Source organism: Aspergillus campestris, assembly GCF_002847485.1.
Source record: "Aspergillus campestris IBT 28561 chromosome Unknown P168scaffold_10, whole genome shotgun sequence".
Taxonomy (NCBI): domain Eukaryota; kingdom Fungi; phylum Ascomycota; class Eurotiomycetes; order Eurotiales; family Aspergillaceae; genus Aspergillus; species Aspergillus campestris.
The window spans coordinates 1,486,339-1,503,130 of record NW_020194345.1 but is presented as its reverse complement, the minus strand read 5'-3'; the positions used below and the strand labels follow the sequence as shown (position 1 = coordinate 1,503,130).

The following is a 16,792-nucleotide window of genomic DNA, read 5'->3' as shown; positions in this document are numbered from 1 at the left end:
CATCATGGGGGCGAAGTGGGTGCGGTGGGTTTACCTAGCCTCTGACGGACCGGATGGATACTCACAGCTCCACTATGTCGACCCTGCTCTTCCGAAGGGGTCTATTTCAGAATGCGTGCTTCAGGGGCCGGTCGAAGTGAACCTTGGAACACACTGCCTCAACGAAAGAAAGCCTCCTCTCTGCAATTATCTATTGCCTCAGGCAAATTGGCCGATATGTTTTCGAAAGGCAGCGACATGGCGTGTTGAAGCAGATGGCTTGAACTTCTTTGGATATCGAACCCGGTAGAATATCCGCCAACAAGGCCCTTCACTCCCGCCAAGGTGCCATCTCCTCTAGATAAGACTAATGCATACCACCGTGCATGAGTAGGCTGTGTCATTGGCGCCGTGCGACCGGAGCAAACAATAAGATCGTGAACATCGAGTTGTGTGTACGTCCTACGGCCTGGACGCCACCTCATGGAATCGAAACGCAGAGCTTCAATCCAAACTCCGTCCACCCTTCCATTACCACGAGGTTCATTCAGCCTCTCGCCACAAGGCGGGTGAGCTGCTGGGAACGCGATGTCTTGGTGCGTTTTTCAAGGGCTAGTCAGGGATATCCGGAACACGATATCATGGCCCAGCGGGCCTTCGAACCATCAGGGTCTAGTCAGAGTACGTGCCTGGCAGTACTCTGACATGTTTATACAATATTGCCGACACCGTTGACTCCCTCAACATCCACAATAGTTCCAATGAAGATGGCGACCACCACGGCAGGCGATGGGCGCCCTGTTGTCAATCTAGCTAGCTCATTGTCACCCCCGATACCCCCTCCCCGATTGCGCCGGCCGCGCCCCGATAATCCGGCGGTGACTTCCCGAGCTCACTAATCCCTGCCCGAAGGCCCCGTGGAGTCCCCGTTGAGCAACGGGGACGAGCACGGAAACCCCCAACCCCCTCAAAACCACCAGAGCAGTTATGATCGAGCTGTAATCATGACCGTTCGCCCATAGAGTCGCCTTGGAGATCTCCGGCTTCCAGCGGATTGTGGCGAAATCCCGATCGACCAACCGCAAGTGTCGAATGCATCTTCTCTAATGGACGGTGCTGGCGGCTACACCCCTAGTCTTCTAGGCGATGGGTCCGGACGGTGAGATGCATGATGCGCAGCCGAGTTGAGAGCGCCACCTTTCGGCTCTTTCCGCCCGTCATCAAGTCTAGAACCTTTCAAGCCACCCAGGCCGTTGAGACTAGTACGCCAAAGCTTTCTCTGGACTAGCCATGTGTGTCCAGTTCTAGTCCTGAGTGTTTATCTGTCTTTGGGGGTAGGGTCATGCAGCATGGAGACTGGGGGAAAACCGATGAAACGGTCGAAATATCAATAGATTTTGATGGTTTGTTCGAGCAGTGGAAAATCTTGCGAATAGTTGCGAACACATGAAGAGTCAAAAAACAATCTCGGTGGGAAAACCCTGCCAGTTAGCGGGCATAATGGCTGATCGCATGTCTCACAATTCAACCCCCGATGTAGTATTGTGTATTTTACCATTTGCCACCTTCCTAGTTTCTCAATAGAGTACTAGTAATGGGGATAGCCCCTTTGGAGACGTTTCCTAACGAATGTCTTGCGGTGTTATTGAAAGTCCTTTCACGGCGATCCACGCCCAGAGTTGTTTCGAGAGTGATATATATCATATACCACCGGGTATCGTATTTGCAGTCTATCATGCCTGTAATGACCAATATCCCTCCGCTGTCATATCTATAACCGTATTATATGCCAAATCATAACAATCCGAGTAACCCATCCAACCCAAAAACAAAATGATAATGATAATAATAATCAATAACAAAATAGAACAAGATCATGCCAATTTCCCGGTCGGCCCCGCCCGATTAGACTGGGGTTGGGGCGTAGGACGCTGCACCTCGAGGGCGCCATCGTGCGGTAGGATGGCGATAACCTTCTGGCAGTTGGGGCAGTGGTGGTGGGTATTGTAGGACCACTTGGCGATGTAGGGGATGACGGCGCCGATGAAGCCGCAGAAGATACAGCACAACAAGGCCGCGACGCTGTAGTGATTATTAGCGGGTTCCTTCCCGAGCGACCTTCTGACGGCCGGATTTGCATAAAAGAGACAACAACACAAAAAAAGAAAAAAGAAAGAAACATACCCTGTTTGGCCGGAGCTTTCCTGCACGACGCGGGTGACACCGGCGTGGTGACACCACTGGCATTCCACCAGGGCGGGCGACTCGCGGAGGCTCTCGCGGGGCGTCACGGTGACGCCCCGACGGTCCGCGCAACAGGGGGCGCGACGGGGGAGCCGACGGCCTTCTGGTATGAGGGGGGCAGGGTGTCATTATCGTTTTGCGGCGATCTATCACTTGTCTGCGAGCTGTCATGCGGTTAACTCTCTGCTTAGTTTCTGGTTTAAGGTGGAACACACTCGTTGGCGGGTGGGGACGGCGCGGTGGGGCTGGCCGAGTTGGGCGACAGTTCCACAGGTGCTACGCGGTCGTTGCCGGGGGCAGAGGGTTGTAGATATTGCTGGGGTTGGGTCGAGGTCTCCATGGTGACGATGGTTTGAAGAGTGTCGGTAGGAGTATGAAGAAGGGAATGGACAGAGAGCGGGAAGAAGAGGGACGGTCCACATATAAATATAAAAAACAGTCTCGTATTTCCAACCTAGTGGAGGCTCAACAAGGCTGTGCCCAGAAAGGAACAAACTAGCGGGGATGACTCAGTAATCCAGGAAGCCTCGTGTGAAGGGGGGGCAGTGCCCGGGGCGAGAACGTAGTTGGTTGTTCCTAGGCCAGGAACGCAATCTATTCCAACCAGATCGCTTCACGCCGCCAAGGATTTTAGTGTTCTAGTCGCATTGGTCGTCTATATATATACATACCCGCGCTAGATCATCCTGCTAGGGAGACTGTCGGCGTCGTGACTTTTACCAATACGAACAGTGTGGCGATCGGACCCATGGAATGCACTACCCCGGGTGCCAGGATAGGCCCGCGGTCGCGAAATAGCAGAGTAAGAAAGTCAAAAGCTTGGAACTGAGATCGGTAGAGACTGTCGACCAGGGTCCATCTCGACAGGTTGAACTGGTTGGACGGACACCTCGAGAAAACACGCCATGTTGGATGGCATTTCACACGATAGATTCAACAACAGGGCAAGACCTTACATTGAAGATATAAACATCCCATACGTTAATAGTCATCCCCGCGACTGATAACTTCCTTGCCCGACTCGCCTAGAATGATGGTCTACAGTGGATTAGCTCGGCAATGCCCAGGGTCAAGAGCAGGGCGTACGTGTTCAAACTGGGCCGAAAACGAGCCCCGGACATCCATCAGAGGAGGGTAGACGTCCATCACCCCCTTCGATACGAGGTTGTTCATCTGCTGAAGATTAGTGTTGTATCGCAAGACTTCACGGGCTACGTACCCCCGCCAGGTATCGATCGACCCCCAGCCGCTCCAGGGAGTGGCGGGAAAAGACCAGGGACCCGAAATTTTCGTTGATGCTTTTGTAGAGCGATCGGGCGGTCGCCAGCGGCGTGATCACCTTCAGAGGGGCGTCGGCACTCCGGCCGTACCCATAGACACCGGCCTGTGGTCAGTCAGTGTAGGTCAACGCCAGGAATTATCGGGAAACCTACGCCGTCGATCACAGTGCCCCGGCCGGTCGAGCCAAATGTTTCAATGGCAAAAATCTCTCCGGCTTCCATCTTGGTTTGGTCATTGTTCCTGACGAAGGGGATCGACTTGCCGCCGTGGATCTGATACTGCTTGATGTCGTGACCGCTGAGGCTGCGGACCGGTTTCACGGGGAAGGTGTGGCCGCGTATCTCCACCTCGTAGCTCTCCATGACCTCCTGGATAGCGGCGCTGACATCGCTGATGCGCACGTCGACTCCGGCCGTCTACCGTCCGTTAGTAGTCATACTAGGATAGCCGGGTGGGTGCCTACCCGGATGCCCGTGTTGGTCGCATCCTGGACGGCGGCAAGCAGTGGGTCGTAGGTCGGATCAAACGACATGGTGAAGGCGCTGTCCACGATCCATCCATTGATATGCACGCCGAAATCTACCTTCATCACATCCGTCGCCTGCAGCACGACGGGCGGCTGTCCCGGGTTCGGGGTGGAATGCGCCACGCAGTGATTGAGAGATAGGCCCGTCGGGAATCCCAATCCCGACCGGAGACCCTCGCCCGGTGCTAGGCCTGCGTTGTCCAACAGCGCGCGGACACCATCGTCGATGCCCACCGCAATGTCCATGAGGTTCTGTCCCGGCCGCACACTGGCCTGGACCCACTGGCGGACCTGGCGGTGGATCTCGCCCGCTTTGCGATAGTTGTTGAGGAAGGTCTCGTCCACCAGGTCGCATCGGGCTTGGTCGCGACTTTCTGCGGCCGTCGTGCGCGCCGTGTTCATCACCGCTCCGTCGCATTGAATCTCCCCCATGGGGTACTGACCCGTCGGGAAGAGCTGATCCACCGGGACGCGGGGTGGAGAGGACTGGTGGACTGGACCCGACGGCTTCTTCTTGGACTTCTTCTTCTTCTTCTTTTTGTTCTGGTTCTTCTTCGTAGCGGTCGAGCCGGTCAGGGAGTGGGGAACCGCACCGGCCCCGAGGGTATCATCGTCGTCGTCGTCGTCGTCGTCGGTATCGCCCCCGTCGCCCAGACTCCCGTCTCCGTCGCGGGACAGATGCGCACCGCGTGGTTCGCCGCCAGTGGTGGTGACCGCGGCCGAGGGGGCATTATCTGCAGTACGTCAGTATAACCTGTGCTGGGAGTCAGACGATACGTACGGCCGTGGGGCGTGTCTTGATGTTCGGGAGATTTGGAACCCATCGCGACATCGAGGGGAAGTAGATCGAGTCGATGGGTGTGGGATGAAGGTAGAGAAAGAGAGTAGAAGGAGGAAGGAAAGAAAAGAAAAGAGAAGAAGATGCAGGGTTGAAAGTTGGCGGCGGATGGAACCGTCGCATGGCGGTGGCAGTGTCTAGCGCTAATCCCTCTCTATGGTTGTGCTATTGCCGTGATAGCCCAGGAGATAGAACTATATCCCAAGAAACAAATGGAGATTACCGTATGTCTACTAATTTCTGCTATACCTCTTATATTATTAGAATTTTTCCCAAAATTTACACCGGATACACTTATTTATATCACCCCAGTTTATACTGCTGTGGATAGAGTGAATGTAATCAAACATGTCAGCTGACTAGCAGGGTTTTCCCCCCACACGTTTCATTCTTGATGCTTCATATTGTTTACCACTATCATAGCATTCCGAATAGCTTCACTCTCGACCAAACCAACCACTGTGGGCCGCTTCCATCGGGTTTCGCCTTGATCTAGTACACAGGATTCTGGGGCACACCAAATGGGATGAATTTTATGTGGCAGGCTATCATACTAGGGTCGAGTCTTGATTGACAAGAACAGGTCTATCTTCCGTCGAGCGACAACAACCCTCATGGCATTATCAGCCAGGCACAGGATACTGCCTTTTCGCATCAATCATTCACACCTACTAGGCGCATAACCCACTTGATTCATGTTATTACTCACTATTGCTAGACAAACAAACGATGCATCCGATCTCAATGGAGCACCGGTGGCAAGAAGGACAAGATTAGACAACCAAAGCCCTGGGCAGTCATGAAACGCGTGGACGTCACCACCACAGGGCTTGGAAACGGAAAAAGACGGCGTGATTTTCACACAGTCACCTGCACATTCTTCGACACACTGGGCACTCCAGCATTGTCCAGGACGAAAAGCATATAATACCCAGGGGTGGCGACTCCGGGTTCATCGGGAATCTGGAAGGAATATGTATTGGTCCCGCCCGGTTGCGCCGACAGCCTGACACCAATGCGTCGTTGATCAGTGTTCACCGTGTGCGTCGCGGAGCCGTAGCGAATGATCGATGCCTTGGAATTGACAGGTCGATCGGTCTGGATTGTGATCGTGGTGCCGGGGGGGCCGTCTGCCGGACTGACGCTGTTGATGACGGGGCGATCCGTTTTCTTGCTTCCATCGTCATTGAGCAGATAAGGGGGGGTGTAAATCTGCGCGTCGAAGTGGTTGGCGTCGCAATCCCCGCAGAGACCACCACCGCCGGTGAAAACCGTCCCGTCCTGCAGAAGCAGCGCAATGCTGTGGTACACTCGGGGCACGTTGTTCGGCTGCATCTCCTCCCATCGGCCGCCCTGCACACTGCTGGTATCGGGAACAAACCGTTCCGGCGTGAAGTGGGCAAAACTCTCATTGAACGGCAGCCCAATATCCTGGCCGCCGTGGGTGAAGACGGACGCGTCCGGAAGCACGACAGATGTGTGGAAGGTGCGCGTGTACTTCATCGACGGGGCCTGGTCCACGTGGACGGGGGTCTTCGGGTCCGTAAGGGTGAGGATGTAGGTGGTGTCGACAGCCGGCTTGGTCTCGTAGTATCGGGAACCCCCAAAGCCGAGAATCTTGCCGGCGTCGTACATGACCGCATTGCCACACATGGCATCTTGGTCGCCGCGCTTGCCGGCGAAGGTGGTACTCCCCGAGGCACGGGTTCCATACCAGTTCATCTGGTCACTGGGGCCCCCTTGGAAAACGTATCCATCCTTCCACCCGAACAGCCACCCGTGGTTGTCCATTCGGTACTGGCGCCGATCTGCCGTGACCATCTCGTCGACTTTGGCACCGGGGAGCATGGTGGACCTGTCGGATTTCGGATCGTAAATCTCACCGTCTTTACCGTTGCCGCCGGTCTCTCCAGAAAAGGAACCGCCGATGGAGAAGATCCGGCCGTCAGAGCACATGGTCGATGATTCGTAACCGCGCAGGGACGCCATACCACTCCGCCGTTGCCACTCATGCGAGGTCGTGTTGTACAGACTGAGCTTTGCCGCATCGTTCCCACCAAACACGAGGACATTCCCCTCCACATCACTCGCGATCCCCGAGCAGAACATATCATGATCGGTCTCGTCCACCTTGCGTTGGGTCACGGTCTTTCGCTCGGGATTCCATAGGGCTGTCTGCGTCTTCCCGGACCGGTAGCCGGTGAATTGCTTGTAACCCCAGGAGGACCAGACAAGCACCTCGCCCGATTTGGGGTCGACCGCCCCTGACACGGGAACAAGAGGGAAATCAATGGTCGGACCCCAGGCGCCCTTTTTGGGGTTGGGGGGAATTTCGTTCCCCTCGAAGAGCTTGAGCTCGGCGATTGCGATCGGGCCGTCGTTGAGTTCAATCCGCAAGTACCTCGTGCGTTCGGGTTGAAAAACGGACTGCTTTTCGCTGGCATCCGGCCACCATGTCCCATACGCCACCTCCTTCCAGGGTCCTCTGTCGCTCGGGCCCACAAACACCGAGTGCCGTGTCACCAAGTTATTCGGCTTATCGGGGGAAGGAACCACGACGAACCCAGTCAGGGTCCGTGGACCACCAAATTTGACAATGATCCTCGAGGTCCCAGAGCGGGAGGTCGACCAATCGGTCCTCACACTCCCATCCAGGATAGCGGTACAATCCTGGCCTCGAAATCCCTCGAAACAAGTGATTTCCTGGACGTCATGGGAACTGATGACATGTCCCGGGGGTCCAGGTTGGTCGAGATTGGCAACCTCGACCCCGCCAACTAGATCGACGCCAGCGGTCGTGCCTTCTTGGTACTGCTCTTCTTTGTGCATCACGTCAAGCGCCTGCGGATCCTCATCCTCGACCGCCGATGCAACGCCAAGGAGAAGAGCTGCCAAGCTCCAGTTGAACTTCATGGTGGACGATGAGGCGAGCTGCTTTGCGACAAAAGAGTGGTGTTGGATCAGACCGTCGATGGGTTGTTCATCCTTGCACCGTGAAATAGAACACGTTTGTGGCTTTATAGAGCACCGTGTATAGCCCTTGCCGATTCCCTCATACCATACGACTGAGTGTTGTTGCTTGGGCTAGGGGCTAGCATGCCGGGCCTGTATTGGCGGCAAGCCGGGGCAATCACATATTCCCGGACGTGATACCGCATACCATTGCCCAACCCCATCCATCAATTTCCTGACCTTGCATGGCCCGTATACACGGTCCGCGTTTGTTAGACCAATATAGAGGTAGGAGTATGGATGATTGAATCATGCAGGGATAACGAATCTAACTATGTCAAGTGCGTCGCGTGTGGAAGACAAGCACTACTACGACTTCGTAACCGCCAAAATTGACACGAGCAGTACAACGGATAGCTGTGCCGCCCATCCCCCGGAATGTTGGGTGTTATACATAGCTATCGCTCAAGCTAAGAATTTACTGCAATATTAGCCTGTGTCCGGAGTGAGGGGACTTCTATCAGACAATATCACCAGGGGATCTGTTCTGGTCCATAAAGGTATCCCGAACTGACGTGGAGTAATGCAGCTAGACTCTACGAAGACCAAGCAATAAATGATGGATTGACATTGCCAACATAAGACGCGGTCGCTTCGGTATGTCAACGCACTGATAGACCGCAGGGTTTTCTTGCCCACCTGCTATTTCCAAATTCTTTGCGGTCACAGACCAATGCCAACAGGAGAAGGGAGTCCTCTAGCTATCATTGAAACGTAATCATTGGCCTATCCATCCGGATCTCAGGCAATATTTGGACTCCATAAAAGCGAACGGCTGATTTGCGTTGTATTATAAACCATGCGAGTCTCCGGGCGCCACCCCGATGGCCCACCCAAAGCATGCCTATCAAAGGTACAACCCAAGCGGTCGGTACGGTTACTCTGTCCCGCTAACTCCATGTACTCCATGTACTCCATAGCCCGCATGTCACGGAATGATTTTAACTGCCGTCGCATCAGGACCTTTACCGTGGAATCCCCCTAGCTGAATGGCACCCTCCTCTTGTGTAACCCCGGTAGCACCGCAACGCGAATGGAAATGCAACAACCTGCGCTTTACATTATGATATTTCTCATTGGGAGGAATGCCAGCCAGGGGACCTTCGTCGTTACCTCGAAAAATTCATGGTCGAATTATTTTGACCGAGGCTAGGCTGCTAACGCTGGAAGGGCGACCTGGAGTTGGAGGGTACATGGTTGACGATGAATCATCATGTATTATTCCATGTCTCGGACACTGGCCGTCTCCAGCTATTCAGCCAGCCACGTATGTGATCTTTCTGCCTTTTGTATTGCTTTCCAGCTTGATGAAATCACGAGGAAGAGATGTACTGAGTAATCGAACTGACGATTGACCCGCACAATATCACGTTAAATTGTCTAGTCACAAATATTCGAGCCCGTGCAAAAGCCAGCCAGACGAGTGATGACCATTTTGAATGTGTAGAAAGCCTCTGCATCAACCCATACTATGGATTGTAAGGATTGTATATGGTGTGATGGCAGTCATATCCGGGCTGGCCAAATGCCGTTTCGGTATTTTGGTGCAGTGGCTGAGAGTATCCATGCAGTTTCCTACCCACGCCTACCGTATTTGATGCTACCCCTGCAGACAATCAATATCCGCCAAAGTGGACATGACTTGAACTGGACCGAGGCTAGGCAAAATTCATTCCTAGCAAATTAGCGTTGTAGACCTAGCTAGTGGGCCTGTTCAAGTCTGTGGACTCAGACTTGGCTTTATTGCATCCGAAACTCTGTTCCCTGGCAGGCGCCACAGTGGAGAAAGCAGAAGCTTAGGGTACACCTCGCTTCTTTCTGGATAGACATGACACCACAGCGAAAGCAGGGCCAAACGTCTCCATCCACTCATAGACGGTCTAATGTTACCTTTGACCATGGTAGAGTCCCAGACAGCATCCAACCCAAGAATAATGCAACCCTGTGAGATCATGATAGGTCTGTTTCTTGCGGTTGGTCAAGTAGGGTATAAAACCCGGGGTCGGGTCATGGCAAAGATGGATCGAGACTGAAGATTGTCGTCCTCAACCTTCTTTCAATGATATTATAGTGAACCTCTATCAAAAATACCTCATCAACTTCAATATGGCTAGCGACATGGACAAGTCCGATATGCAGGGCGATATTTGGTACGCCCACCAGATCGTGGACCCTCTACGCATGGGTGGTTGCTGATTGGACGTACAGGCCCGGACTGCTCAAAAAGTATGAGGAATTTGTCTTGTTCGAGATCAAAGACGCGGCGGATTTCAAAGATCGCCTGAAGGAAATGGTGTCGAAGAAGCAGATTACCACTGCTCAAGATGCCCTGTCCACCCGCCAACGCGTCTGTGGAAGTGGCAACGAGGTCGAGATGTCTGGCGTCAACATCGCTTTTACCTCCAAGGGAATGGTCAAGGTAACTCCACTTAGTCATTTGATGATATAGAGGGTTGATTACTAAATGTGCATAGCTGGACAGAGATGAGCTCCGTGATGATCCCTTTATCAAAGGCATGTACACGGACATGGTGTCGGAGGGCCGAGATACCGACGAGGAATGGGATAATTCCTGGAGGCAGGACGTCCACGGGGTTCTGCTGATCTGCGGCACCGAAAAGAAAGTCCAAAGCACCAGGGAGAGGATTATCAGGACGTCTCTGGGCAGTTCCATTGCCGTGGTTGGGAAGCCCATGGCGGGAGCTACGCTGCCCAAGAAAAAGGATATCCATGATCCCGAGCAGTGAGTCTTTGGATCTAGATCTTGAAGTAGGAACGCTATCTAATTCGGTGTCTAACGATCTCCAGCTTTGGGTTCCGCGATGGTGTCTCCCAGCCCATCTTGAAGGGCCTCGATGATGACAAGATCAAGGAGGAAGGTGTCCAAAAGACCTTCACCGCTCCAGGGTAAATTAACCTCACCAGGCTATCCTGTAGCCGATCCATGTGTGCTAACCTCGCCAGGACAATTCTGATCAACAATCCTGGGTTTTATGATGACAACAAAAAGTGGTGGGAGCCCGACTGGGCCAAGAACGGCAGCTACTTTGTTCTTCGCAAGATGGGCCAGGACGTGCCTAAATTTCACAAGTATGCTCCTGCTACCGTTGCATGTCGCACACTACCTATGGGCATGATCTGACCACCGTTTCTGTAGGTATTGTGAGAACAAGGCACGCCAGCTCGGCTTTACTCAAGACGAATTCGAAGCGCGCCTGGTTGGACGCTGGAAGAACGGTAAGCCACGAGGCGGGGTCAGTCAATCATGTTATTTGTCCTGGTATTGATATAGCTTCGCAGGCGCCCCCGTGGAGAAATATCCCTTCGAAAGCTCCACCTTCGACGGAAACTTGAACGACTGGGACTATGAAGATCCCAACAAGCAGACCAATTGCCCCTTCGCAGCCCATATCCGAAAGACCAACCCTCGCATTGGGGTCGGTAATACGACCAACAACTTGATGATGCGTCGGGGTATCCCGTATGGGCCTGTGTGGGAGCCCGGAAAGAATGACGAGGTTGAGCGTGGTCTCTTGTTTACCTGTTATCAGAGTGCTATCAAAAATGGCTTTCAATTTGTCATGAACCGTAAGCAGGCCCTGCCCCGTCAACTGATACCGAAGAGCATTTCTAACGAATTATTAGGTTGGGTGTACAACCACGGATTCCCGCACGACCGGAATGGCCAGGATGCCATCATCGGCCAAGATATCAAAGGCGCCGTCGAGGAGGAAGACAAGAAATTGCGCCTGAGACTCCTGGACAAGAAGGGTCTAGAGCATGAGATTTCGTTCACGACCTTCATCTCCGTCAAGGGTGGGGAGTACTTTTTTACGCCGCCGTTGCAATTCATTCGCGGTCTGTAGGGCTTGTCTTGGGGTTGGGCATACAGTATCCAAACAACTACGACTAGAGCATGAGAACCTGTGAAATAGACGCTGAAAATGGCTGGTTTTTATACAGAGATGGCTACCTTTCCACCCATAACTTAGGACGGCGAGGCGCCGCTTAACTGCCCTTCTGTCCAGTACCTCTCTATTCTAACAAAGAGATTCGGCTGAAAATAAGATGAACATCAACCAAAATAAAACATAAACATCAACCAAAATAAAACATGAACATCCAGAAAGATATTCAGGGGGAAAAAAAGAAGAAGAAATTGAAAACCACCGTCATCGCCATCATCAGAGCACCACCACCCACAGGACCATCATTCCCATCAGCACCATCGCGATGCACCGGTTAATATTGCGATCCGCATGGTCTATGCGGTTCCGAAACAGCTGCTCGTATCGGAGACCCTTATTTAGTGTAGGAAACGGCGTCTGCGGTACGGGCTTGCCTAGGAACCGGCACAGCGGCTCCCATCCATCGTGGATATCCCACTCCAGCAGCCGATCGGGATGCACGAGGCGTCGCACCCGGCGGCGATGCTCATCCAGAGCGCTGCGTGAGTTCTTCTCGAAGCTGCCGCGGTAGAAGATATTCCAGTTGCCCCGGATGAAGCCCTGTTGCATCCAAAACAGCTCGGCACAGAACCAGCTGCGAAACCAGAACGTCCAGCTTTGGTGCAGGGGGTCCAAGATCTCCATGACACTTTGATGCCAAGCATCCACGTCCTGCCGGATGTTGAGGATCACCTTGGCGTCGGGGTACGCCGCGATGAGCTCCGGCGCAAAGGCCGCGGCGACATGGTCGGTGATGCCGGCGCAGTGTCCGATCACGGCGTCAAAGTCGGCGGCTGTCAGGCTGCCGCCGCGCTCTCGTTTCAGGCGCAGCCGATGCCACCCGAGGTCATCTTCGGGATGGTCTACGATATCGAGACCATGGTAGCAGTGGTCGTAGCCGAGTTGCAGCAGCGCCGCTCGAAGGGAGCCGGTGCCGGATCGCGAGGGACCAACGGCGAGGACTTGCATGGGCACCGACCGGGTGCGGGACGGCGCCTCGAGGGCGTACAGGTGCTCCTTGAGAAATTCCATGATTTATGGAGGCAGTGAAGTAGCACCGGCGTCGCTCTCTGGCGGGGCATGCGATCCTTCCATGACTTCACGCCCTGGTCACCTCTGCACAAGGAGCCTTGGCGGGCGAGCCCCGCAGCTGCAATATCAAGGCACGGCAGAAAAAAAAAGTCGGTGTGTAGCTGCAGCGGGCAGGGCTGTGAGGTTGTGTTTTCTCTTCTGTCACATTTACCCTGTCGCTGCGCGTAGTCCAGTATTTGAAAAGTACAGCCCCGTTTCCTTTCCAGGCCATTGACTTATATCCCATCACAAATGGCTTCACTGGCGACCATCCTACAGGCCGTTCGCGTGCGATACTCGCTCCCGCCCGACGGGGTCTTTCAATCGGTGGCTGCAGCGGTGGAAGAGCATATGGCAGCGTACGATGCCTCCCACGACTTTCACCATGTCCTCCGTGTGACCGCGCTCTCCCACACTATCCTCATGGCGGAGTCGGGGGCTCATGATCCTACGGTGGTGCTTCTCGCAGCGTTAGAGCGCCTCCCCCTTTCCCACCGAGCCTGCCTGACTGACCTCCGTTTCAGACTCCTCCACGACGTCACCGACAAGAAGTACACGCCCACCGAGGATGGGTCGAAGCTGCTGGAGATACTCGCGAGCGCGAACATCTCGTCCGATCTGTCAGCGCGCGTCGTCGAGGTCGTCAACAACGTCTCCTACTCGACTGAGATGCGCAACCCGGACCGGACGCGGCAGGTGCTAACCCAACATCCGGAGCTCGGCATCGTGCAAGACGCGGACCGGCTGGATGCCATCGGAGCAGTTGGCATTGGACGGGCGTTCACGTATGGCGCAGCAAAGATGCCGGAGCTCAGTATGCAGCGCTCCCGTGATCACATCAGCGAAAAGCTGGTGAAGTTGGAGGGTCTAATGAAGACGGAAACTGGTCGACGGATGGCCAGAGCGCGCACCGAACGGCTGCAGTTGTTCTCTCAGTGGTGGGATGAGGAGTGTGCGCTCTAGTATCTAGAATTCATCGTATTCTACTTTTTTTTTTCTTTTACTGGAAGACTTCAGGCGTTCAACGAAGGAGATTTCAGATTGATACGGCCAAGTGCAATTGAGGTTGAGGCAAGTTTGCATAACGGCAGTCAGTTGTCCTCCTCCCAAAACGCCTGCCGTGGCTGCCAGTCATCCGGATAGACCCTGCATCGAGCGTCCAGCCGGCTCACGAGACGGTGCTCGTCCGGAGTCAGGGTCTATCCATTAAGGTCAAAGTTGGCGGCGATGCGCTCCTGCGTGACACTCCCGGGGATCACGCTCGTTCCGCGTTGGAGATCCCACATGATGCTGTCATGGTTAGCATATATCCCAGGTATCTAGAAAGGCGTGTAGGTGCCTACAGGATTTGCTGCGGCGTCTTGGACGTGCGTTTGGTCAGCTCGGCCGGCGTCACGCTCTCGTGCCGCTGGGGCAAACCAAAGGCTAACGGCGAATATATGATAAGTGAACCTCAGCCACTGCACTAAGATACCTACCGTAATATTGGTCAGGCATGATACAACTGATGTCCCAACAGTAAATCAGCCAGATAATAGATAACATACGTACCAGTTGGATGTTCCACGACTACCCACTGATGGTGAACCATGATGTGAAATTCCCGAGCTAGCCTGTGCATATTCTCACCAAAACAGGGAGGGGTGGTTACCGGCGTTCTGGAAACCCAGTCCGTATAAGTCCATATATCCATCTACATATATCTGCTTCCCGACACTGAGGGAAACGAAGGATGAAGAACTAAGGCCGACTACATGTCATACGACGGCCAACGGAACGGAAAACGACGCGTGATGATGCATAAGCTCTATTACTCCCGGAAAGCGCTCAAGGAAAGCACAGGATCTAATCCCTCATACCTCAACCAGCTGCTCCGCCCGACCTTCACGCGCCCGCTCAATTACATCCTCCCAGATGGGCGGCCGCACCAAGAACTCGGAACCCGCATCCTCTGCCTCCAGCCCCCACTGCAGCAGCGCCGCTTCGTCCGCCCAATCGGCGTGCCCCATCAGGCCGACGGGGACGGATCCCGGCTCACCCGACTCCGTGGGCACCTCTCCCTCGACGTAGCCGGCCGGCACACTGAGCGAGGGGACGCCGGCAAAGTTGGCCAACCAGACATACTCCATGGTGCGCAGGGTGGTGTCGCCGTCGCTGAATCCGGAGCGCATGTCCACGGTCGAGGCGATGGGCCAGCCGGCGCAGGCCGTGGTCGGGGTGACGAGGATCATGCCGGGCCGGTCGCGCCACAACGCGGCCAGGTGTGCCATGATCAGGCGGCGGAGCTTCTGGGCACGAAGGTAGTCCGTTGCCGGGGTGGCGCGGCCGATGCTCAGCAGGATGCGGTTGGCGGGCGCGATGTTGGCGGTGTCGGTCAGCACGGCGGCTGCGTCGGTGAGGATGGTCATGGCGTGAGCCGTCTGGCCCTCGGACAGGAAGGGGATGTCGACAGGGACGACGGTGTAATCGTACTGCGTCACCAGCCGGTCCAGCAGCGCACGACAGCGGCGCTGCACGGGCGGGTCGGCGCGCGCGAACCACGCCTCGCACACGCCCAGGGCCTTCTTCGTGGCGCCGGGCGCCGGGGTGAGGTCGAGCCGGCCGGGGGCCGGGAAGTGCGTGTCGGGACCGGGGGCGGCGACGAGCTGATAGACGGCGGCCAGGGAGCGGAGGTCGGCGGCCAGGGGCCCGATGACGCTGGTGGTGCTGGCGTAGTTGACGCCCGGGTAGTGCGAGAGGCGGTTGTGGGAGGGCTTGAGACCGGTGACGGAGCAGAAGGCGGCGGGGATGCGCACGCTACCGCCGCCATCGGTGCCGAGGGCGACGGGGACGAGGCCGGCGCTAACGGCGTAGGCGCAGCCCGAAGAGCTGCCGCCGGTGTAGTAGCGCGAGTGGTAGGGGTTGACGGGGGTGCCATAGTGGATGTTGTGGCCGTTGGGGTCAAGGCCGAATTCGTGCATGGACAGCTTGCCGACGAGAACAGCGCCGGCACCCTCGAGCTGGCGGACACACCAGTTGGTGATGGACGGGTCAGTCTCGGACGGCTGAGGCGTGTAGTCGTTACATGAGCCGAGGTGGGTGGTGTAACCGTCGACATCGAATTCTCCCTTGACGGCGACGGGCACGCCGTCAAAGAGGCCCCGCGGACGGTTCTCGCGATACCGCTGGGTGGCGGCCTCGGCCGCGGCAAGAACGAGATCGACGCGGGTGTCGAACCAGGCCACGGAGTGGGGGCTGGGGTTGGGCACGTCGCGGCGGATGAGCGGCAGCAGCGCGCGGGCGACATCCAAGGGGGTCAGCTCGCCACTCTTGTAGAGGGCATGATAGTCGGCGACGGAATAAAACGGCTTCTTGGTGGGCTGGGGAGGAGCGATGACGCGCTCGGGAGGATCATCAGACCGTGGCGGCTCCTCGAGTGGGATCACCGTCGGGTCATAGCGGGGCTCTAGCAACTCGAGATGTCGGTCAATGGTGCGCAGGGCGCCAAAGCCCGCATTTCGCCAGATGAGACTGGGAAGAAACCAAATCCGTTCCATGCTAGGGAGGATTAGCTATCTTCTTCTTTCTGTTGCATCCTCGACATGTGGTGGTGCACTTACAGCCAGGCAGCCACGGTCAGCAGGAACCCCCGCAACACCGGGTTGGGTTTGCGATTGTAGCGCGGAGGAACATCGGGTCTAGTCCGTCAGTTTCACTTCATCAACCTCGTAAGATCAGGCAGCGTGAGGACAGGATCAGGAAGAGTGAAGAAAGGTCAGCTCACCCCGTCTTAGCCTCGGGATAATCCCGGAATCGGACGGACATTAGGATGCAGGTATCAATACGCGTCTATCCAAGTAAAGTCGAAAGAGCAATCTAATGCAGTGTGTTTGTAAACAAAAACGAAGCAAAAGG

At 55.3% G+C, this 16,792-nt stretch overlaps 7 protein-coding genes across 7 annotated transcripts; 2 read left to right on the top strand and 5 right to left on the bottom strand.

Moving 5' to 3' along the window:
* Nucleotides 1-1,853: 1,853 nt before the first annotated feature.
* Nucleotides 1,854-2,563, bottom strand: P168DRAFT_284099 (LITAF-like zinc ribbon domain-containing protein; the record flags this gene model as incomplete). Its single annotated transcript, XM_024836109.1, has 4 exons — nucleotides 1,854-2,061; nucleotides 2,164-2,326; nucleotides 2,377-2,387; nucleotides 2,439-2,563. The coding sequence occupies 4 exons, from the start codon at nucleotides 2,561-2,563 to the stop codon at nucleotides 1,854-1,856; spliced, it is 507 nt and encodes a 168-aa protein (XP_024690982.1).
* A 641-nt stretch (nucleotides 2,564-3,204) lies between these two features.
* Nucleotides 3,205-4,854, bottom strand: P168DRAFT_320927 (peptidase M24A, methionine aminopeptidase; the record flags this gene model as incomplete). Its single annotated transcript, XM_024840416.1, has 6 exons — nucleotides 3,205-3,261; nucleotides 3,310-3,396; nucleotides 3,443-3,607; nucleotides 3,657-3,920; nucleotides 3,968-4,764; nucleotides 4,812-4,854. The coding sequence occupies 6 exons, from the start codon at nucleotides 4,852-4,854 to the stop codon at nucleotides 3,205-3,207; spliced, it is 1,413 nt and encodes a 470-aa protein (XP_024690981.1).
* An 872-nt stretch (nucleotides 4,855-5,726) lies between these two features.
* P168DRAFT_240321 (galactose oxidase) lies at nucleotides 5,727-7,697 on the bottom strand (the record flags this gene model as incomplete). The annotated part of the gene is made up of 1 exon (XM_024833709.1): nucleotides 5,727-7,697. The coding sequence occupies one exon, from the start codon at nucleotides 7,695-7,697 to the stop codon at nucleotides 5,727-5,729; it is 1,971 nt and encodes a 656-aa protein (XP_024690980.1).
* A 2,289-nt stretch (nucleotides 7,698-9,986) lies between these two features.
* Nucleotides 9,987-11,746, top strand: P168DRAFT_320925 (Dyp-type peroxidase; the record flags this gene model as incomplete). Its single annotated transcript, XM_024840415.1, has 8 exons — nucleotides 9,987-10,030; nucleotides 10,089-10,299; nucleotides 10,355-10,623; nucleotides 10,689-10,787; nucleotides 10,845-10,970; nucleotides 11,038-11,117; nucleotides 11,181-11,468; nucleotides 11,526-11,746. The coding sequence occupies 8 exons, from the start codon at nucleotides 9,987-9,989 to the stop codon at nucleotides 11,744-11,746; spliced, it is 1,338 nt and encodes a 445-aa protein (XP_024690979.1).
* Nucleotides 11,747-11,923: 177 nt separating this feature from the next.
* On the bottom strand, nucleotides 11,924-12,966 carry P168DRAFT_329309 (sulfotransferase family protein). Its single transcript, XM_024841459.1, has one exon. It carries the CDS (start codon nucleotides 12,857-12,859, stop codon nucleotides 12,065-12,067), a length of 795 nt encoding a protein of 264 aa, XP_024690978.1. The 5' UTR covers nucleotides 12,860-12,966; the 3' UTR covers nucleotides 11,924-12,064.
* A 184-nt stretch (nucleotides 12,967-13,150) lies between these two features.
* On the top strand, nucleotides 13,151-13,861 carry P168DRAFT_329308 (HD domain-containing protein; the record flags this gene model as incomplete). The annotated part of the gene is made up of 2 exons (XM_024841458.1): nucleotides 13,151-13,368; nucleotides 13,423-13,861. 2 exons carry the CDS (start codon nucleotides 13,151-13,153, stop codon nucleotides 13,859-13,861), a joined length of 657 nt encoding a protein of 218 aa, XP_024690977.1.
* Nucleotides 13,862-14,671: 810 nt separating this feature from the next.
* Nucleotides 14,672-16,724, bottom strand: P168DRAFT_46533 (amidase). Its single transcript, XM_024841956.1, has 2 exons — nucleotides 16,498-16,724; nucleotides 14,672-16,435 (listed from the first exon to the last, which is right to left on the bottom strand). Exon 2 carries the CDS (start codon nucleotides 16,432-16,434, stop codon nucleotides 14,752-14,754), a length of 1,683 nt encoding a protein of 560 aa, XP_024690976.1. The 5' UTR covers nucleotide 16,435; nucleotides 16,498-16,724; the 3' UTR covers nucleotides 14,672-14,751.
* Between the last annotated feature and the right edge of the window lie 68 nt (nucleotides 16,725-16,792).

Coding starts and splice junctions, on each gene's coding strand:
- P168DRAFT_46533 (XM_024841956.1), bottom strand. CDS start 16,434: ATGGAACGGATTTGGTTTCTTCCCAGTCTCATCTGGCGAAATGCGGGC.
- P168DRAFT_329309 (XM_024841459.1), bottom strand. CDS start 12,859: ATGGAATTTCTCAAGGAGCACCTGTACGCCCTCGAGGCGCCGTCCCGC.